The following is a 22,207-nucleotide window of genomic DNA, read 5'->3' on the forward strand; positions in this document are numbered from 1 at the left end:
TGGCTGTTTCCCTGCCCCCTCTCTCAAACTCCATGGAGTGAGGATGTAAATATAGCTCTCCTGAAGGGAGAATAAACAGCCTAAGGAGGCAGGAATGCAGGCTGTGGAGAGAGACTGACCTCTGCTTCTAGGTCTGTTTGGATTATTTCATATTTTCTGAGATGCTGAGCCTGTGTTGGCCAGCACAACACATTGTATGGCTTTTTTGGATGTATCTTTGATGGGAGTAAGTTCTTAGGCTTCCAGTCGCTGTGCAAATATTAATATCTGCAACATTCATGAGCCTCACAACCACCATACACAAACTCTTAGAATCCATGTGAGGTAGATTAGGTCGAGAACTGGTGGTCGACCAGTGAGGTTCATGGCCATGTGCAGAACTCAGAACTAGCATTCAACTATATAGCGGCAAATTAAACATTTTAAATATGTTGTAAAGTGCAAAACACAAATGTGACACTAGATGGCGACAGTGAGCTATGGCAAATTCAATGTATTTTTCAAAACGTTTTTTAAAAATAGCATTTTCACAGTGGGGTTTGGGTTTTCTTTTATTGCGTGTGTTTAGATTCCACCCTTGTCTACTCCACCCACTGTACTACACTGACTGAATTATTCCCCTTTTCTCCAATTTATGAACGCCAAATCAGCATTGATAAGTAAAGGTCAGTAGGGCATGAGACTCTTAATCTCAGGGCCATGGTTTTGAGCCCCACATTTGGCAAAAGATTCCTGCATCACAGGGGGGTTGGACTTGATGGCCTTTGTGGTCCCTTCCAACTGTATAATTCTAGGTTTCTATAATTCTGTTTTTTCTTGCAATTTATAATACAGACTGGTCCGGGTCAGCTTGCCTAAGCCCCCTCATATTGCTTTCCCAGCAAACTAGTTGATGGACGGAGATTTGAAACCAGGACTTATTAGCTCATAGCTCATGATCTTATCCGCAAGGCCACAATTAAGGCTTTCTCACCTTAATTGCTTATGAATCCATTTGAAAATCTTATCAAGGCATTAGAGATTTAAATTAAGACAAATAAATAAATAAAGATCAATCAGAGATCAATTACTTGTGTGAGGCAGTGGCAACAAAAAGAGAATTTCTAGGGATGTAATTAAGATGGAAAATTCTAGTGGGAGGGCAATTAGGAATTGTTTGGCAACGCAGCAAAGAGTTGCCAGGAGCAGCTGCACAACTGCTATCAGTTCATACATTTTCAAGGTTACTCCTGACACCCATCAATTTAAAAAGTTCAATAGCAATCAAATTATTCTGCCATAGGGGGATAGGATAGATGACCCACGAGAGATCTCTTCCCTATCAAATGATATAATGGACTATTTGAGTTGAAATTAATGAAATGCTAACATTGTTGCATGAAAAAAGTATTAATATTCATTGCTTATCTGACATTCGCAAACTGGAGGGGGGTGGAAACTGTCTTTCTGAGCACACTATCAATCTTCCCAGGTGTCTCCAGCATAACAAATGTATGCAGTATAATTTGGAGAAGAAAGAGAAAGTAAACATGGATGATCCTGGACAGAAGTTATGCAACATGTGCTTCATCTTTCCAAGAGATGCGGGTGGCGCTGTGGTCTAAACCACTGAGCCTCTTGGAAGGTTGGTGGTTCGAATCCCTGCGACGGGGTGAGCTCCCATTGCTCTGTCCCAGCTCCTGCCAACCTAGCAGTTCGAAAGCACATCAGTGCAAGTAGATAAGTAGGTACCGCTATGGCGGGAAGGTAAATGGCATTTCCGTGTGCTCTGGTTTCCGTCAAGGTGTTCCGGTGCACCAGAAGTGGTTTAGTCATGCTGGCCACATGACCCAGAAAGCTGCCTGTGGACAAACGCCGGTTCAGCCTGAAAGCAAGATGAGCGCCGCAACCCCATAGTCACCTTTGACTGGACTTTAACCGTCCAGGGGTCCTTTACCTTTTGCCTTTACTTTTCATATTTCCAGGTCAATTGTCATCAAGGAGCTTGCAATACAAGGATGGTGCTCTCACCAAGAAAAGCAAAATTATTTCATTCCTCAGTAGAAATAATCACTGTTGCCATGCCCTGATGTATTTCATTTAATAAGGCATGGATGGGGAACCTTCGGCCCAGGAGCCCAATGTGGCCCTCAGGTCTCTCTCTATGGCCCCTGTGACTCTCCTTGGGTAGCACACCCTCTCTCCCCAGAGCACCCTGCTTCATGAACCTGCTCCACACCTTTGGGTGCTTTTGCCTGGCTGGAACATGATCTGGGATAAAACTTATGTTTCCTCAATGGAGGGGAGAGGTATCTATGTGGAACCCAGGTTGAAATGTAACCTGCCAAGGTCAGAGTTGCCTCCTCACACTTTTCCTTCTGACTCCACCTACCACTGGAATGGAGTCCATGGAAGGCAGGCATCAAGGGAATGTAGCTTTGGGGCCGAAAAAGATCCCTCACCCTTTTCATGAAGCATAGGCCAAAGTCAAACATCTTCAGCACCGTGGATTCCATGAAGAAGAAGAAGAAGAAGAAGAAGAAGAAGAAGAAGAAGAGGAGTTTGGATTTGATATCCCGCTTTATCACTACCCAAAGGAGTCTCAAAGCGGCTAACAATCTCCTTTCCCTTCCTTCCCCACAACAAACACTCTGTGAGGTGAGTGGGGCTGAGAGACTTCAGAGAAGTGTGACTAGCCCAAGGTCACCCAGCAGCTGCATGTGGAGGAGCGGGGAATTGAACCCAGTTCACCAGATTACGAGTCTACCGCTCTTAACCACTAGTCAAGATCAGGGGTAGGCAACCTAAGGCCCATGGGCCACAAGCGCCCACAGGGGTTGTTTAACTGGCCCATGAGCCACCTCCGAACCGAGCCGCCCATTTGGCTAGTCCCTGCGCTCTGCGCTAAAACGGCACAGCGTGGCGTGGGGACCCGCTTCTGCGGCGCCGGAAATCATGTCTGCACGGGCGCTGGCCCATGGAGGGATCTCCGCCAGAGTGAACCGGCCCAGGCAAGGTAAACCTTGCCCACCCCTCGTCAAGATACATGAGAGTAAGCAGCTCGTTCCATGTGCTTAAAGGAGATATTTGAAGTGAGCAGGGATGTTCATTTTATGGAGACCCAGGCTGGGTCCTGGGGGTGTGAAGGGGTCTCTGGCATCTGTGGGCACCTGGAAAAGTTTATCAGCAATTAGCAGCAACAATAGCAGAAGGAACTTTACACTGGCTTCACAACCACCTCTCACTTTTGCTTGGGCAGAAGTCTGGGGTCCGGGGCTGACAGCTCAGCAACCAAGGGGCGACATAATTGAGCTCCTGAGACACGGAACGTGTTGCCCCACAGGGGAGCTGCAGAAAGAATGTACAGTGGTACCTCGGGTTACATACGCTTCAGATTACATATGCTTCAGGTTACAGACTCCGCTAACCCAGAAACAGTACCTCGGGTTAAGAACTTTGCTTCAGGATGAGAACAGAAATCGTGCTCCGGTGGCACGGCGGCAGTGGGAGGCCCCATTAGCTAAAGTGCTGCTTCAGGTTAAGAACAGTTTCAGGTTAAGAACGGACCTCCGGAACGAATTAAGTACTTAACCCGAGGTACCACTGTAATTGGTCAAGGGAGCCATGGACTCCAAAAGGTTAAAAACCTTTGCTATAGATGTTAAATTGCACTGGGAACAAATTGGCACCCTGCGGCACATCACAGCATAGCAGGTGAAGTACAATCCCCCAGTGCTACAGTCTAAAGCCAGCCCCCAATACTGTGCGCCCCCAGCTCCTGCCTCACAAACCAGTCCTGAAGGATACCATGATCAAAGAAATCACCACAGAGAAATCAAATAAGAGTAACAACCTCACACTTCCCCTTTCCCTCTTGTTGGTAAAGGGCATCCAACACAGTGACCAGGTTCCGATTCTGTCCCATAATGAGGGCTGAACCCAAAATGGGTGCATCTGCAACTGGGTAGCCGACCAGCAGCAGTAGATCCTGCCAGATACCTAGTACCCTGAGAAATGCCTAAGGATGTTGGGTGTTGCCTCCAGGCCTGGTGTAGCTTCATAATAAAATGATGATGACTAGAAGCAGGCACAGAGGGATTGGTTGGGGGATGGATGTGTACCAAATACCAATTCGGGAGGTGTAGCCTCATTAATCTCTTGCTGCAAAGTTGATCAAGAATCTTGTGACCCTCTTAGGTAAAGGGTAAAGGGGACCCCCGACCATTAGGTCCATTCGTGACCGACTCTGATGTTTCGGCGCTCATCTCGCTTTATTGGCTGAGGGAGCCGGCATACAGCTTCCGGGTCATGTGGCCAGCATGACTAAGCCGCTTCTGGCGAACCAGAGCAGCGCACTGAAATGCCGTTTACCTTCTGCCAGAGCGGTGCCTATTTATCTACTTGCACTTCGTGGTTTCAAACTGCTAAGTTGGCAGGAGCAGGGACCGAGCAACAGGAGCTCACCCCGTTGCGGGGATTCAAACCGCTGACCTTCTGATTGGCAAGTCCTAGGCTCTGTGGTTTAACCCACAGCGCCACCCGCGTCCCTGTGACCCTCTTAAAGACTAACAAATTTATTATGGCACAAGGACTAGAATTGTGATGTGGAAAACTTTATCTCATAATACATTTGTTGTTCTTTCTCTTTTGAAATCATTTTTATTTGATTTTACAAATATAAATTTATAACATTCCGAATGCATATCCATATATAGAGATTACTCTGAATCTCGAGACTCTCCCCCCCCCCATCCCCTCCATGGGTCCTATTGTCAACATTTACAACTGCATATTATTCCATATTCTATATTTTAAATCAATACATCTTATCCATAGTATTTGTTACATTACAAGTGGGTTTCAAAGCCTGCTAATGTTTTCATGTGCTTGCAGCGGTCTCCTAGATAAATTATAAAAAATTTCCCATTCTTCTCTAAAGTTTTTGTCCTCTTGGTTCCTGAGTTTTCCAGTCAGCTTTGCTATTTCAGCCTAGTCCATCAAGTTTGTTATTCTTTAAGGGTTTCTTGCTGCTTTTATGGAAAACAAAGTTATCTTTCTTCCAAAACGACTCACCCTTCAATTCTGTACATCAGGATGTTGGATCAACAGCACCCAGCAGCTGGAGAAATCTTTCTGCTTGCTCTCAACAGTCCACTGTGTACAGAACAGCTCAAAGAAGCCTGTTTATTATACCAATGCTAATGTCATTGTGGATTCCCCCGCCCCTCTCCTGCCTCTAACTTTGAAGCTTAGCCAAAGAAGATGGGCAGCTTTCATTGCATCTTCTGCAATGTTTCCAGTTGCTTAAAACCCAAAGGAAACCCCAGAGGGGATCATTCTTCTAAGTGTCAGAAAGGGCTGGAAATCAGACAAAAATCAGGCAAGGAACGGCTGCCAAAGCCAAGGTCCCTTGTGTTGATGATGAACTGAAGGGGCCAATTCTGGACTGAATTACAATGTGTTTATTTCATTACTGTGTTTATTTTAATCCTAACAAGCTAAGTACTTAGACATGCTGCCTAATCTTCCTTGAGAGAAAAGGAAGAGCGGTTTTCTCCTTACTAGAGTTCTCTCATTTCCCAAGCCAGGGAAAGAAAGAAAGAAAGAAAGAAAGAAAGAAAGAAAGAAAGAAAGAAAGAACCCTCATTCATGACATGATACAGGAAGGGGAATGGGGAAGATGCTGGAACAGCATGACAAAACAGCCTCACAGGCAAGCTTCCTGGGATTGCTTTGAACTCTTCCTCATCATTATTTCATGCACAGGATAGCTTTTACGCTTATGAGAGGGGAGGGAGAAGGAAGAGAGGAACAACCAAAGTTGCCTTCAGGATTTTTAAAATCAAAGCTGCTGCTTTGCTGATTCCTGCTGCAGTGAGTTTTCGGTCAGGGAGATTCAAGTCTGGTGACCTATACACGACAACCTTTTTTTTTTTTTTACAAACACCACTGGGCCTGCAAGTGATTTATCAGAGACAACAGATATGGCTGTCCTATTTCTGGAAGATAATCACGCATCTTGACAATGGAGTACAGGTTTTTGCTCTTATTTGATCTGATCTTCTGATGTCACTCGGACGCGTGTGCCATACACACCATCTTATGGACTACGGAAAGATGGTCATTCCAAATGTACTCAAGGGAGAATGGGATGTTAATGATGCTTACGGTTTTCTGAGCTGTACCTTCAATAATTAAGGTGTTATTTGGGGGAGCAGGAAGCAGGTTGTTAAACAACGGTATCTCAGCTCAGTGAGCATGTGGTCAGCACCGCATCTTCTGCCAAAGTGGTTCCATCAGAGGATGTATTTATTTAATATATTGCAATGCAATATACAATTTTAAGACCACTATGCCTAAAAGACCACATTTCCCCATATAAATCTGCCCTGACCATGAGGCACTTTTCTGTATGCCGTATCTGAGTAAGGCTTAAAGGCAGCAGTGAGAGTCAGGCTTTCTCTATACTATGCTCCCCCCACCAATGTTTTCAAGAATGCTGTCCCTGGGGAAGACTGCCTGGTACCCATATTATCATCATTTTGGCACCCAGAAAATGCTTTTTTGATTTCCCAGACATTTGAGCAGCATCAGTAGTAGGCTATTGCACTATAAAATCTGTTTTTAATAATGTTATTTATTTGCATTTTTATTTTTTTTACTTCGGATGTATGTTGATCGCTTTAGGACTATTTTTCGTGGGAAATAAAGTATAAACTCAATAAACGCAATAGATTATACTGAGATTTGTTTCGTTCTAAAAGGAAAATGGAACCAGAGAATTAAAATATTGAAACACAGGCAATTATTTGACTATGTTTCATTAGAATATCAAATAAAAGATCACTATAAGAGATAAATACAACAATTATGTCTATGCACTGTGCTCCACAAATAAAAAAGGAGATCTACACTTGATTCCTAGAATGAGAAAAAAGTATTGATACATTTCTGGGCATTTGGTATATTTATTGCAGCCCCAAAGAGCTAAAATGCTGTTACCCGGTTGAGAAATGTAGTGTTGCATTTTTAGGACCGTTTCTTACAGCACCATCACTGCTGGTTTCTCAAACTGCAGAACTTCAGTGACCTACAAACAGATCAATTTTTGAACCTGGAGTTTCAGGCCTTTTATTAGGCTCCCAAGTGGCTTTGGATACACACACGACAAAGAGCAAAAGATCATTGCTAGCCCCTCTCCTGCTGTCTTCCCTGCCCAGGCTCTTCTCTTCTTTGAACACTGAACAAGCAGCTCTGCTTGAAAAGGCAGAAGCTCCTCCTCTCCTGTTGAGAGGACATTTCTCCCCCTCCCCAATTATACCTCCTCTGTATCAGGGGGCAGAAACATTTCAAAAGGCACTAAACCACTTTTATGAAAACTCCTGGCACACCAGCAATAAAGATACAGGCCTTTCCAATTGTGCTGAAAAATGGCATTCCGCTTTAGCGTATTCAAAACTTCTAAGAACGTTCCTATTAAAACCTATGGTGGCACCACGTTATACAGGGAGGGAGACAAATAAGTCAAAAAGTAGATTCTGAGCAGGCAAGCGCCATCCCTCATACTGAACTTCCGAAAACATGAGCACCATAACACTAAAAATATTGACCAAGCTGATTTCCAACAGTTTTGCACCCAAGTAAGTATAGTTAAGATTGGAGCCTTAATTAAAAGTCTGTTTTAAAAGCCAAACTGCACAATGTCAAAGAGAAAAACAACTACCAGACTTTTAGAAGACATCTGAAGGCAGCCCTGTTTAATAGACTATTGTGCAGTGGACGCTCGGGTTGTGAACATGATCCGTGTGGGATGCACGTTTGCAACCCGCAGCGTTTGCAACCTGCAGTGGCACATCTGCGCACGTGCAGGTTGTGATTCAGCGCTTCTGCACATGCGCGACCACCGAAACCCGGAAGTAACCCGTTCCAGTACTTCCGGGTTTCAGCGGGTGCGTAACCCCAAAAAACGCAACCTGAAGTGGCTGTAACCCAAGGTATGACTGTATTTGAATATTCTGTTGGAAGCCGCCCAGAGTGGCTGGGGAAACCCAGCCAGATGGGAGGGGTATAAATAATAAGTTGTTGTTGTTGTTGTTGTTGTTTCTGGATTCCTCCCATCACTCTCCATTTCCTCCCTCCATTTTTCTAATGTTTTACTAAGTTTTTATAAATGCTGCAAGCTGCCCAGAGTGGCTGGGGCAACCCAGTCAGATGGGCGGGGTAGAAATAAATTGTTGTTGTTGTTGTTGTTTTTCAGGGTGGGGTGAACACAATTGTGTCCAATCCCAGCTTTATTAATTTTATCGAATTTATCCATGGATGTCTATGGCCTGCCATTTCTTCCATCCCAGGGAACATTTAAAAACAGCTTCTTTGTGTGAAGCAGCAAATAACTTACCCAGACAATGAGATGGTTCTTTCTTCCATATTTTTCACTCTATTTCCTCCCTCCATTCAAGAGTCTCTCCGTGTTCCATGCCATTGAGTTATCATGGGATTGTTTTAGGGCTCTTTCCCCCCACCTAGTTTTCTTGTGCTTGTGTATCCCTTGAGGTTACCCTGAGTCTTGTCAGTATTTCTTTCTCGTGTGTCACTGATGTGGTTTTGGCAACCTAAAGCATGAACACCATGGGAAGAACTGAAGAACTATTAGCTGTTCGGGAACCTTCTCTTATTTGCCCTTTTCCTGAAAGTGGGACAATTTGCTTTGAACAATAGCAAACCAGAAAGCCAACTGAGTAAGCTTTTCCTAGCAAGATGGCAAAGTGATGGGGAGCTTCTGGTCTTAAATGCCTGCCTGCCATGCAGCTGATTACGAAACCCTGGCAGAAACACAGGTGAGCACTACAGATTTCATGTTGTATCAAAGGTGCCTTAAGGCATAATTTGGTACTTAAGGCATAAATCTGGATACTTCAAGTTGGCAAGCCAATTAACACACTTCAAGGCAGTGGGGCAGTTAGGAGAATTCCTGGATACTAGCTATCCAATTCAGAGGGGAAAGGAGGACTCACTGAAATGAAAACACAAAGCCGAAGAGAGAAATACTAGTTAAACATGTAGGAGCTGGGTGCAAGTTATTGCCAAAGTTCGGCTTTACTTGACTTGCAATCATAGCTGTCAACGTTTCCCTTTTTTAAAAGGGAAATTCCCTTATTCCCAATAGGATTCCTCACAAGAAAAGGGAAAAGTTGACAGCTATGCTTAGAATACAGGATCCTGCTCATAATGCCCATCTGTCCCCTGCTAAGAAAAAGAAAGAAAGAAAGAAAGAAAGAAAGAAAGAAAGAAAGAAAGAAAACAAAAGATCAACAGCATCAGGACTCATAGTTTCTATGATGCACACAATAAGGCCGAGGATACAGTACTCTGCACCTCCCTGACACCTCTGTGGTTGAAATTGTAGAAGTTGCGGAAGGCATTCCCATCCCACAGCACTCCTAGTTATTATATCACGTCTCAGAGATGTTACGGCTTTGTCTTCCAGACCATAAAGAGAGCTATGGATAATTTGCATGCCTGGCATCTTATTCCACATATCCAGCTACCAGTCTTTGCCTGCTGGTAGCTGGCAAGTCTTGGGATAGGGCACAAGTGAACTGGTGAGTGATCTGCCCCCTTAGGTAATCTGCTGCACTGGGGGTGCCAAGGCTGATTAATATCTGGAAGAAGGGCCACTGAGATTGCCCACGTGAGCTGCATTGAGGAAGCCATTTAGGTGTAAGCATATAAATAAACCAAAGCCAAGTCTGGAATAAGATAACTGGGCTCTTTAACCCAGTCTGCACCCATTTCAAAATTATTTTTACATATGAAAATGCTTTTAAGCATATGGAATGATTTTTGTTACTTGTATACATAAAATTGTTTTTACATACAAAATTGCTTTTAATTTGTTATTTAATTTTTTTACTGTAACTTCACTTCTTGATTTCTCTGTTTGTCCCAGAGGGGGCACAGGAGAACTAATACTTGCTGTGAAATTCAGGAATGACCTCTGATTCAAAGAACGTGTGGAGGGCAAAGTTTCTGCCTGACTTTCCCAGGAGGGTGAGGATGCTCTCTGAAAAATAAAAAAAGAAAGTTTACTCCAACAGCCCTAGTGAATTCAGGAAAGCTACCTAAGCAATGGTGTTGTGCTAATAAAGGGACCATGGACTTTCCTTTTCCTTCTGATTCTGCCTTGGGGGAATATTGTTTACTTATTCATTCATTCATTCCAAATGCAGTCCGGCTCCAGAAATGAACTACTACAACAACAGATAATAACAACTGCTCTGACTGGCAATCAGAAAGGGAAGGGATGCAGGAGGCATGGGGATAATGAAACATCTGGAAATAAAAGAGGGAACCTGGAGATTAAAAATAAAAGAAAAAAGTGGCAGGCACTGTGAGCAGAGTAAAGAAAGAGTGAGTTGCAAAAGGTAGGCAAGAAAGTCACTTCCTGTCTCATGGCAGAGACCAGGAGGGGCAGCCAGCTGATGGTCCAGATGTTCAGGTACATTCCAGCGGTTTCCGCGAAGGGAGGGGGCAGCGAGCGAGAGGCTGGGACTGGGAGCCGAGCCTGGGAGCAGCGCTGCCTTCGCCTCCCTCATTTGTTTGCGGCGAGACCGTGGCGCTGTCGTTAAAGGCACCTCGTCGCCTGCCCGCCTTCTCCCTCCCTCCTCTGTCTCTCCCTCCCTCCCTCCCTTTGTGTCAACGCTACTGAGCGCAGGAGGCCGGAGCGGAGCGAGCGCTTCTGGTGGCGGATCCGGAGACCCCGGAGGAGCCGCACCTCCTCGCTGGCTGGCTGGCTGGCAGCGCGGGGAGCGTCAGCGATGCAAGTGACGAGGCGATGCTCGCGGTGAGTTTCTTTTCCCGCGGGGGAGGGAGGGAGCGGGAGGGAGATGGACTTTCCCTGCCTCTCCCACTCCTTTGCGGCGGGGGGGTCGGCCTCTCCCCCGCCCCAAATAGAACCTGGGAAATCACTTGTGGAGGGAATTCGCCTCGGGCCAACCTCACACCTGGAGTTTGCAGGCGCCGGCGGGAAAAAGTGCTCCGTCCATGCGAGGCTCCGAGCGCTAGTCTGGCTCTGTCTGAGCCTCATCCGGCGGCAGGGAAAGGCTGCGGAGAGAAAGCTACTTAGGATCGAGGAGCGGCGCAGCCGGATCCTGAGCCACACTGCTTTCAAAGTGTGTGTGTGGGGGGGGGGGGTCGTTAGTGTCGTCCACGCGCTTTACCCGGGAGCAAGCCCAGCACACACATTGGGATTTCTCAGTAAGCAGTCAAGAGATGGTGGATCTCGACGACTGGGGCGATCAGGTCATGCCTACACCAGGATCCCTTTATACTGAGTGACCAGATCGTCGTTGCAAAAGGATCTCTTTATAACCAGCGATCTCCAGTGCCTGCCTGAGTCCAGCAACCGGCACCTGCCGTAACAATAAGGAGCAGCGATCTTTTGTTATCAGTAACTGAGATTAGCCCCCCTCCCCTTCCAAAGCACATGGAGGAATTTTCTTTTTTGTATTGTGGGGAAGGCAACGGGGATGAGAGCAGCCAGCTTGCTGCGGAGAATGAAGCAACCACATCCCATTGGTTCTCACCTGTCCGTTTTTATCCTCGCAACAACCCTGAGAGGTAGGCTCGGCTGAGAGAGGCAGGGAGTGCCCACCCAACGAGCTTCGTGGCTGAACGCACGAGTGTGAAACCCGAAGTCCTGGTCTGACCCTCTAACCACTATGCCACACTGCCTCGCTTTCAAACGATTTCCTTGGAAGCTGCCCGTGTACATTACCCTGGAATGTCATTCTCAAGGCTTTTGCTATCCTTAAATCCAGTTTTCCTGGGAATAAAATCTAGGCTCCGGAGCATCAGGCTGCGATCTTTGAATTTTCAGAGCGTGGTGATCCCACAGTCCGCTCCTAAAATACCCCTCCTTGCAAGGATCTCAAGGATTTCAGTGGGCTTCCATACTTCTAAGCAAAGCCGGAGGCGGGGGGTGGGTGGGGGGAGGTTGGTTCCGTAACACCCTCGGTCGATTGGCAGGTAAAATCCTAGCATGTAATATATACTTGGGAGACACTGAGACTCTTAATCTTAGGGTCGTGAGTTCGAGCCGCACGTTGGGCGACAGATTCCTGTATCGCAGGGGTTGGACTAGATGACCCTCGTGGTCCCTTCCAACTCTACAGTTCTGGGATTCTAAGAGTTTTCTGAGATATCTTTCTTCCAAGTAAAGCGTGCCCATTTCCGCGGTTTCACCAAACTGGGAGGGAAACTGGTTTTGCCCGCACTTGACGCTGGAAGGAAAGAAGCCAGGAGCTAACTGAGCTTCGCGGAGTAAGTTGCGTCTGATGTGTCCTTCTCAATTTCAGGGCAGCTAATCTGCAATGTCGGACCCTACCTTAAAAAAGAAAGTGCGGGGAGCCCCACCCCCAGTCTTCCTGACAGCCGTAATAACCCGCGTTTTTAGGAAAGCAAAGAGCTTGAAAAACACATGAAAGGGCTCTGTCTTCCTTGCTGGAAAGCAAGAGGTTAAACTTTGTTTCGGAGGGACGAGCGTGCTGGTTTCCTGAGATAAATGGGCAGGAAGCAAATTGCTTCCCCTGCTCTCTGGCCAGCGGCTCCCAAATGCTTTTTGCACCTGCTACTCTGCATTTTTGCAGTTCGGCGCTGCAAAAAAAAAAACACAAAAAAAACTCCCCCCGCGCGATCGCATCACTTCCTTCCAGCCTGGCTCGAGCAGAAAGCCCCTTTCCCCCGGCTCCGGGAAGAGGGACCGTCTCGCCGCTACCTTGATTTTTTATTTATTTATTTACGATTGCTGTTGTTGTTTTCGCTGCTGATCAGGTCCTGAACTACCCGGCGTCCCATCCTCGGAGATGCAGGTTTGACGACGCCCTCGGTTTGCTCGGCGCCGCAAGGGTTAAAGATGATGTAAGTAGCCAAGTATTTTTTTCTTCTTCTTCTTCTTCCCCCGAAGCGGATTTATTAAGCGCTCCGTGGTGGGTGCGCGCGCGCGCGCGTTTGTGCCCAGACTTCCCCAGATGGCCGGAGGAGAGAAGCGATGGAGGGAGCTGGAATGGGACCCCGGGAGTTCTGGGTTCGAGTTTTACAACTAACCCCCTGGCGGACTGAATCTGTCCACACACAGACCCCATCCACCAAGTTTCCAGGATTAAGAATGGTGTGCTGGCAAAAACAGTTCTGCAAACGGAAATCGCATCCACAGGGGGGCAGTTCAAGCAGCTCACGTCCCTTCTGGGGACTAGTGCTGTTTGAAAGAGAAGCCACAGTTTCTTTCACTAACGTTCCTAGCATATGCTTGACACATGACCAGCTACACGATCCTTCAGTTTCACTTTCCCCTTACCTTGGGTTTTCTGTTTACATGCTGATGCCTCCTTCCTGGACAGTAACTGCTGGATCCTAAGTGTGAAGGAAAGCTGACTGGATCCCCAGTTAGGTGTTCATTCATATAGGGTCTCCCAGCCTAGCTGGGCAAACCAGGCAGGTGTCAGTGGCTGCGAGCCACTTTCAGGTGGAAAGATTTCACCCCTAGATACTTTATCTAAAAGCGTCTGCTTTCAAGGGAATCTGTTCCCAAAGAAAAGTGCTCAAAACTGGGACCTTAATGCCTCTTTACTTGTAAGTACATCTGAGGGGTACTTGCCAATAAACTTGCAAATAAACAAGATTATGGTGCTCACGGCTCTTGCCGTTTGACTTCCATCAAGTAAGGCGGTTAAGGATGAGAGGTAAAAAAACCGAGTGTTCTTGTTACAGTTTAATGGATTTAGGAGGAGTCTGAAGTGCTCTGGTGCTTTGTGTGGATTTAAGCTAAAACCGTGTGTGGATCTGTCTTGTTGATGGCAGCACTGGCCATCGGGGGGGGGGCTGGCACGTGTCCCGGGGGCGTGGTGTGCCTCCTGCAGGGGCGTGACGCACGTCCTGGGGGCATGGCATGCTGCCTGCGGGGGCGTGGTACCCAGCATGGGCGGGGGGGCAGCCATGATGGCACCCCACCGGGATCGTGCTGCTGGGGGTGGTGCGCTCCCCCCACACTCCTCTTCCTCCGCCAGTGGATGGCAGCGTTTTCTTGCTTTCTCAAAGTCCCGGCAAGGGATGGAGTCGCCCTCAAACGGAGGCCAACTCCTATCATCCCTCACCATTGGCCATGTTGGTTGAGGCTGATGGGAGCTGGAGTCCAGTAATATCTGGAAGGCCGCAGGTTCCACATCCCTGTCTTAAAACACACACACACATTCTTCTGAGTAGCCATATTTAGGCTTGAAACTATGTCACACTGAATTAAGTAGGGCCAACTAGTGAGTTAGCAATCAAGGTGACCGTGGCATTTCCTTCAAAAGGCTCCTGCCATAGGAACATGGTCGGTGGATGACAGACAACATCTACTATTGCAGCTGGTAACATGTGGAACACATGTGGTCCAAACTTAAGGGGGTCCTCCGTCAGCATAAGGAGAAACTGAACTGCTCAGTGGTTTATTTCCAGTTGATGGTTTTGTTGGAACTTTGCAAACACATGCCAGCACTTCAAACACCAAACTTTTTGGTCACAACAGATCTAAATAAGACTTCATTAGTGGACATCTTTTTTTTTTAAAGCGGGGGGAGTAACCTTTCTAATTCAGGGGTATTATGTCGGCATCAGCATATTTAATAAATAAATAAATAAAGACAATGTATATGTAGCACATCTCTTAACAGTGGCATTTATATCATCGCAAAAGATGCAACTGAAAAGCATCATTTCGCAGCCTCTCTACAACTGAACAATCAAGCCCCCTTTGGTGAAATGTAGCTTCTTTTAATGAAAGCTGTAACATTTCATGACCTGTGTGTTTACAATAACTCAAGAGCGCCCTCTACAGTGTGAAGGGCTGCCATGCAGTAGAACGAGAGCAGAGAGAGCCGTTTCCTCCAGCGTTTCTTTTTTTAAAAAAAGAAATTTTCTGCATTCAGTGATGGTCTTCCTGTAATCTATGCTGAAGAGTCAACTGCCCTGAAAAAAAACCACTTGCATTTTATATACTTATATAAGTTGACATATTGATTTTTTCCAACTTCAATTCATTTTCTCTATATACCCTGAATCTAGTACAGGTTACAGCTGTTAACAGAGCTTTAAAGAGGGCAGGGCCCCAACTCTTCCAGTGGTCATACTTCAGAAATGCATAATTGTCTTAATGCAGGTGGAGGTGTAGCACAAGTCGTGACCAGTGTCTCTTTATTGTTTAAAAAAATTACCAGAGACAAATCGTTTGTGAATCTCTGGCAAAACAGATATTTTACTATTTAGGCAAAGTGCACTCCTATGCATATTTATTCAGAAGTATGTCACTGAATTTAAAAGGAGTGAGTCAAAAGTAGATGTGTATATAACTGCAGACTCAGTTCTACTGAAGTCTGTGGGACTTGGAATGAAACAGATGGGCTGTAAACTAGCTAAAATCACACAGTGGTTTTATAAGATTTTATGGTGATATTAGAAATTTGTACACCTTAAGTGGTTTACTTTGCCTCACAAATGTATCCAATGAATGCAATGACTTTGTTGAGAAGCACTTGGTTTTGAGGCAGTAATTAAATACACTCTATTTAGTACAGTTTGGTACATATTTACTCAGGAAGGAAGTCCTGGGTTCAATTGAGCTTACTTCCACATAAGTGGTAAAGAACTGAAACAACAGGTTCTCTGTGGGAGTTCATGCATCTCAAAAGCCACTTTTGCTAGTCATTATAACTTGATGGATGTGCAGTGTGTACTGTCCTCAAAACTAGATTAGGGATCTGGAACTTGTGGTCCACTAGATGTTGTCAGACTTCAGTTACCAACAGACCCAGTCAGCAGAGAAAATGGCCAGGTTGTGGAGGTTCCCCATCCCCGCTTCAGATCTTGCTAGACCACCAGCTGTTATATAAACCAACTGAGTGTTGATTGCTGGCCCATGTTTGTGTGAACAGAGATGGCTGGTGCCCATTGAGGTTGGAAGGGCAGAATGCAGGGATCCCAAACAGTAGGTGGCGCTTGAGCCAGTACCAGACAAAGTCAACTAATTTTAGTTTCCCCATCATCCTCTTTCCTGCTAAATTATACAAGGGCAACTCTGGGACTAAGGAAGAAGTTGATGGGTTCTCCCACTACTCACTGCACTAGTTGTGAGAAATAAGGTGGGCAGGTGGGGGCTGGTTGGCAAGGCACTGCCCCACTTGCCCCAATGAACCAGCCACCACTGTTCACGACTCTCTGCCTGTACAGTGGTGCCTCGGGTTACATACGCTTCAGGTTACACACAGTTCAGGTTACAGACTCCGCTAACCCAGAAATAGTACCTTGGGTTAAGAACTTTGCTTCAGGATGAGAATAGAAATCGTGCGGCGGCAGCGGGAGGCCCCATTAGCTAAAGTGGTGCTTCAGGTTAAGAACAGTTTCAGGTTAAGAACGGACCTCCGGAACCAATTAAGTTCTTAACCAGAGGTACCACTGTATAGGTAGGTTTGCATTCTCTTATTGACATGGATATAATCCATGGGGGGGGGGTTGGGGGACTTCATCTGATCAACTTGTGCAGTTCAGACTTTTGCCAAAGGCACAGGAGCAGCATTGGTTAAAACAATTGCAAAATAAACTGCCTGGATTGCTTGCTTGAAATGTGTGACTATACTGTTGTTTATAAGTGAAACCTGAAACACTCCCTCAAATCATTCCAAAGGCTTTAGAATGATGGTGGTATTTCAAGTTAGATTTTGTGACCTTGGTGGGACTTCCAAACACATATTTTGGGGGTTGAGGGCACCTGTTTAACAAGGCCCTTGTGCCCTTGCTAGAGAGTCACTCCCCTTGAACTCAGTGGGGGGTACAGGGATGCTGTGGCTGCAACTAATAGCAAGTTCTTGCCTAAATGACTTCAGGATTAGGTTAAAGTAGGATCGGTCAACATTTCCTCTGGCTCAATTCCAGGCCTCTCATTTTTGCATAACAATTCTTCCAAGAAACAGCCTCTATCCAGGTTGGAGGAAAGAGGGTTAATTTTTTTTTAAAAAGGAGCCCTTCTGACTGCCCCAAGGAGATATGCGTGCGAGCTGATGAAAAGGAAAGTGTATTCAAGTGTTAAAGCAATTCGTGAAGATTAGATTCCACTTCACACTTACAGATAAGGAAACTGGATGCTGTTAGACACCCCCCCCCCTCGCTTCCACGTTGTGTATATCCCGCCCCTCTCCGGCAGACTCCTTGTCCGCGTGCCTGGCAGCAATTTAGTACACTGCCTTCAGCCTCTGGATAGGGGAGAGACAGAAGCAGCAGCAGCTCAGTACGAGATCAGTGCAGCTAACGTTTACATCACAATCCATAAACTATTTCAATAAGAGCTGCCCTCCTGCCAATAAGTCATTATTCTATAGATGCTTAGTCAAGGTAGCGTAACGCGGATTAGTTGCTCTTTAAATTGCCCTGTTTCGCTTAAGCCGCTTTAATGCACCAACCGTACACCAATTGCTTGGGGGGGGTGTAGCCCTCTCTCCCCCGATCTTTCTTTCTAGAAAATACATTCGACCTAAGAATAGGCAGGTTGCTAATTATAGACACCCCCCCCCGCATGATAATACACCGTATATAAGTGGAGCTTCCGGTCTCCTTGTTGTTCTTTACAATTCACTAGAGAAGGGTGGTTGTTACGGATTAATTATACCAGTTCAAACAAAACAACACCCTTTTAAAATGAGAACTGGAAGTGACCAATTGGAGGACGCCTCAGTCCTAATGATGACTAATTTCAAAGCATGCTTGTTTAGGATGGCAACAATAAAATCCAGCCCTTTCTTTAGGGATGCCTAGGGAAGTCGTACGCCCCACTTTCCCCGTCTAACAAATAACTTCGCTGCTAAATCGAGGAGGCAAAACGTTAACAGGAAATTTAACTTGAAGCTGAATCTCTACTGGGGAGAAGACACAGCGCTCTCTCGACCCCTTCAGGCAGAATCCTACGGGCAAACCCCACCCCTACTTTCCAAACGTGTTGCTGAAAACAAGCAGCCTTCAACCTTGTTCCAGGATTCTAATTTGGAAGGTTTGTCTAGTCAACGTTCCAGTTTTAGGAGTACGGGGCTGCGCTGGGCCGGGAACGTGATTGGCCGCTTAAAAGGAAAAAAAAGTTGAATCACGTGGGGGGACCCCCTCCCCTCGAAAGAACAGCTTAGATTACATCAAGCCAGCGCTCACCGGTCGGATCTCTAGTATAGTCTCGGCAGGAATGTGTGCGCTGGGAGGAAGGAGACGCGGCCCGGGGGTGGTGCGTAAAAGCGCAGACTTCCCGGCAGCGAGGGGGTGGGAATCACTGGAGTGTGAGGGCTCCGCAGTAAAAACAAAAAAGTCTCTTCCAGGCGGGTCGTTTCCCTCCTAGTGTAAGGAGACTCTGCACTAGATCTGCAGCCTGCTTTCCGCTTTTTTGTGCAATTGGCCAGAGCAAAAATAATAATACCGACAGCCAGCCATTGCAAACAGTAAACACCTAAGCAGTAGTACAGGCTCCTTGGAGAAGAAGAAGAAAAATCTACTCCAGAAATTGGTTTAGTTAGGTGGAGGAGGGAGAAGGAGGAGGAGGAGGTAAGTTCCGGCCTCCTATGAGGGTTGCCTTTGTTTGGCTGAACGGGCTCTCGGAGCCAATGGGAGCGCGCCGGGAGGAGTGGGGCGGGCGGGCGAGCCTGGTGTGAGTGTGTGTGGAGAGCCGAGATTGCTTCCAGTGGGAAGGGTGTCGGTCTGCTTTTCTGCTGCCAGGTCTCGCTCCGCTCGGCGTGAGGACGGGGCCGACCATCTCCGGGGCTGCTCGGTGGCTTTCCGCTCACCCGCTTTGTGTCTCTCTTCTTTCTCCCCTCTTCCTCCTCCCGTCCTCCAACCAACCGCCGCCTCTCCGCGATGCCGCCCTCGCTGGCCTCCGCGTCTGCTCCCGTGTGGCCTGGCGGCCTCTTTCCGCCGTGGGGTTGATCCGAAGGAGGAAGAAGAGGAAGCGCGGAGGCCCGATCGCCTGCTCATGCAGCAGCCCCATCGCCGCCGCCGCCGCCCCACCGTTGGAGTCCCGTCGAGCTGCATGGACGGGCATGGGGAGAGCGGCCCCTCTCTGCGCCATCGCCGCCGCCAACGCCGCCAGGGCTGAGCAGCAGCAGCGCCGCCCCCCGCCTGCCCTCCTCGTCCTTTTCAGCCTGGGGCTGCTTCTACACACAGGTACCGCCTGGGCCCCTCTTTGGGCGGGGGTGGGAGGTGGAAACCCCCAAGAAAACGGGCCGGGATGGAGCGGGAAGCGACGCCTCGACGGCTGCGGAGCTGTATAGTGAGACGTGTTTGTTCGCGAGTTGTTGGTTTGGGGGTTCCCTTTCTTTCTTTTTTTAACGGGACGTTTGGTGGGCGAGCTGGGCGGCCCAGATCCGGAGTTTACTTCCTCGGGAGCAAGTGGAAAGCCCGCGATCGCGGAAAGTACGCGCGCGCGTATTTATATGTGTGTGTAGAGGAATCTGAAGTTTTTGCGCGACCCACCTGGAGCGTCGCAGGCGGGGCGGACGGCTCCTTGCTGAAGGAGCGTGGTGTTCCGAGGCTGCTCTTGCAAGTGGGAGTCGCTTGTGCCAAAACGCTTGTTTTGCAGCCCGGAGGAATCTGACACACACGCGAAGGCTTCTCCCTCCTCCTCCTCCTCTCCTTTCCTTTCCTTTCCGCGGTCTCTGCTTTTAAAAAGCAAGGCTGCGAGCCTTCTCTCCCCAGCAAGGCGGGGGCGCGGAGCTGGCCCCGCTCGACGGAGCGGGGGAGGGGGCTGCCGTGTCTGGGTGAGTTTGATTGGCACCGCTCCCTCCCTGCCCGGGTGTTTACTAAGTGAGCGCCGAGATCAGGTTTCTCTTCTCCTCGCCGCCGCCTCCGCCTCCTCCTTCGCGACGCAGGAAAGAGAGCGCCTGGGCTCTCCTAATCTGCAGCTGGCGTTGAAGGATTTTGGGAGGAGAAGGCGAGGCGATCTCGGTGAAAAGTCGTCGCTTTCCCTTCTTCCCAGCGGCTGAACTTTGAATGCGGATCTGTTTGCGCGGCTGGAATTCTCACTTTTTCTTTTCTTTGCTCCAATGGTGCAACTTGATGAGGCTTGCTGCTCCTGTTTTGTTTTCTGCAAGATGCCTTTGTCTTGTCAGCTGTCATACTTTTTTAAAAAATTGTATTTCTGTTGGCCTTCCTGTAGGAGCCCAAACCTTGCTGGGTTGTAGCCTTTTCCTTTTCCTTTCGCCCAGGGAAGCTTGCTGGGCAAAGGACTCCTCCGGCTCAGGCAAACTCATGAACAAAGGTTGGGTTTGTAACATGGCTTGGGTGGGTGGGGGGACTTTATGGTGTGCATTGGGGAAGGGCAGAGTCTGGTTTGTGTGCAGCAGGTCCCAGCTTCAATCCTTGGCCATCCCCAGGTTAGGGATGGGAGAGTCCGAAATCCTGGTAGGATTCCGCCAGTAGAGCTAGATGGACCATTGCCTGACTCCGTATAAGGCAGATTTCGTCTGTTCTTCCTAGCAAAGCTTCTTACATCAGTGTGTGAAGGGGATCTGGGTCCCCAACTGTTTTTCTGATAGGGCTTCTGTGCCTTTCACACTTTTGCTTACAAATCAAGTAAGACCTTTTCCTGTAATATTGACACACCATAGCAATTTTCAGCTTCTGAATGTCTTGCTTTTAAAGATTTTATTACTGCTTTTCTTTATTTCGGAGGGAGCACCCAAGAAGTTTCCTAAAAATGAAAAGTCTCTGAAATCAATAGGATTTTGTGCTGGGGTATTTGGTGAGGCATACAGTTTTAAATATTTGTAGGCCCCCTTTCTGGACAACGTGCTCTGAAGGTGACAGCGGTGATATGATACAATATCAGTTTAGAAACTATTTAAAACTACAACAGTTAGTAGAAATACTTGAAAATATTGTTCAGTCAGTAGAAAGAAACTGAGAGAGGCCCACTCTTGGTGTTCCTTGGTGCAAATGCAGAGATCAGATACAAGAGTCTCAATGAAAATCTACACAGACGTATTTTGTGAAGTTCTAGATTGCACAAAATTATGCAGTAATACAACCTTGGACTGCTGTGAGAAGAGCTTACTAGAGACATTTCACAGAGTGAGATCACCGTGTCAGAGATTTGTAGAATTGTAGAGTTAGAAGGGGTCAATCATCTAGTCCAACCTCCTGCAATGGAGGAATCTCAGCTAGATCATACATAACAGATGTCCATCCAACCTGTGCTTTAAAATCTCTAAGGAAGGAGAGTCCATCACTTGTGGCAGTCTGTTCCACTGTCAAACAGCTCTTACCATCAGAAAGTTCTTCCCGTTGTTTAGTTGGAATCACCTTTCTTGTAACTTGAATTGATTGATAGAGGTCCTAGCCTCTGGAGCAGGAGAAAACAAGCTTGTTTCATCTTCTATGTGACAGTCCTTTAGATGTTTGAAGATGGCAATCGTGTTTCCTCTCAGTCTCTTCTTTACCAGGCTAAACATACCCAACTCCCTCGACCATTCCTCATAAGGCTTGGTTTCCAGACCCTTGATCATCTTGGTCACCCTCTTCTGCACACATTCCAGTTTGTTGATATTCTTCTTAAATGGTGGCGCTGAGAACTGGACACAGTATTCCACGTGTGGTCTGTCCAAGGCATAAGAGAGTGGTATTACTGTGGTTGTTTTAAGGAAAGAGTTGATTTTAGTTTTCCCAATGAGATTTAACTATATGAAACTGTATTATATAGCTTCTGACAGAGCACACCACAGCCAGTGTGGTGTAGTGGTTAAGAGCGATAGTCTCGTAATCTGGGGAATCGGGTTCGCTTCCCTGCTCCTCCACATGCAGCTGCTGGGTGATCTTGGGCTAGTCACACTTCTTTGAAGTCTCTCAGCCCCACTCACCTCACAGAGTGTTTGTTGTGGGGGAGGAAGGGAAAGGAGAATGTTAGCCGCTTTGAGACTCCTTAAAGGGAGTGAAAGGCGGGATATCAAATCCAAACTCTTCATCTTCTTCTACTTATTGAAGTACTAGAGGCCAACATTGCTTGAATTTTAAGGAAGAATGTGTTGACAAATTGGCTCCTGTCCCAATCTGAGAGCACCAGCTAAATTTAGGATTCCGGGTGTAGAGTAGCTTAGCTTTCAATAGGCTTCATGCTCCCAGTGGTCCACCGAGAGACGTGATTGTCCTTAATCAAAAGCGAACTCGTGTTTGT

The 22,207-nt window shown here is 47.1% G+C and overlaps 1 protein-coding gene across 4 annotated transcripts in view; it reads left to right on the top strand.

Moving 5' to 3' along the window:
• Nucleotides 1–10,687: 10,687 nt before the first annotated feature.
• The window catches only part of RGMB (repulsive guidance molecule BMP co-receptor b), a 39,087-nt gene continuing 27,567 nt past the window's right edge, over nucleotides 10,688–22,207 (top strand). The window contains exons 1-3 of one of the 4 annotated variants that reach the window (XM_080972863.1): nucleotides 10,688–10,822; nucleotides 12,811–12,897; nucleotides 18,974–19,203. In XM_080972863.1, the coding sequence (XP_080828989.1) occupies nucleotides 12,893–12,897; nucleotides 18,974–19,203 (235 nt within the window). In that variant the 5' untranslated portion in view covers nucleotides 10,688–10,822; nucleotides 12,811–12,892. Of the gene's footprint in view, nucleotides 10,823–10,850; nucleotides 11,599–12,283; nucleotides 12,301–12,559; nucleotides 12,898–18,973; nucleotides 19,204–22,207 lie in introns of those variants that run through there. The other 3 variants (XM_080972865.1, XM_080972866.1, XM_080972864.1) reach the window with 3 other exon arrangements.

This window comes from Podarcis pityusensis, assembly GCF_964106645.2.
Source record: "Podarcis pityusensis genome assembly, chromosome: 11".
NCBI classification, from domain to species: Eukaryota; Metazoa; Chordata; class Lepidosauria; order Squamata; family Lacertidae; genus Podarcis; species Podarcis pityusensis.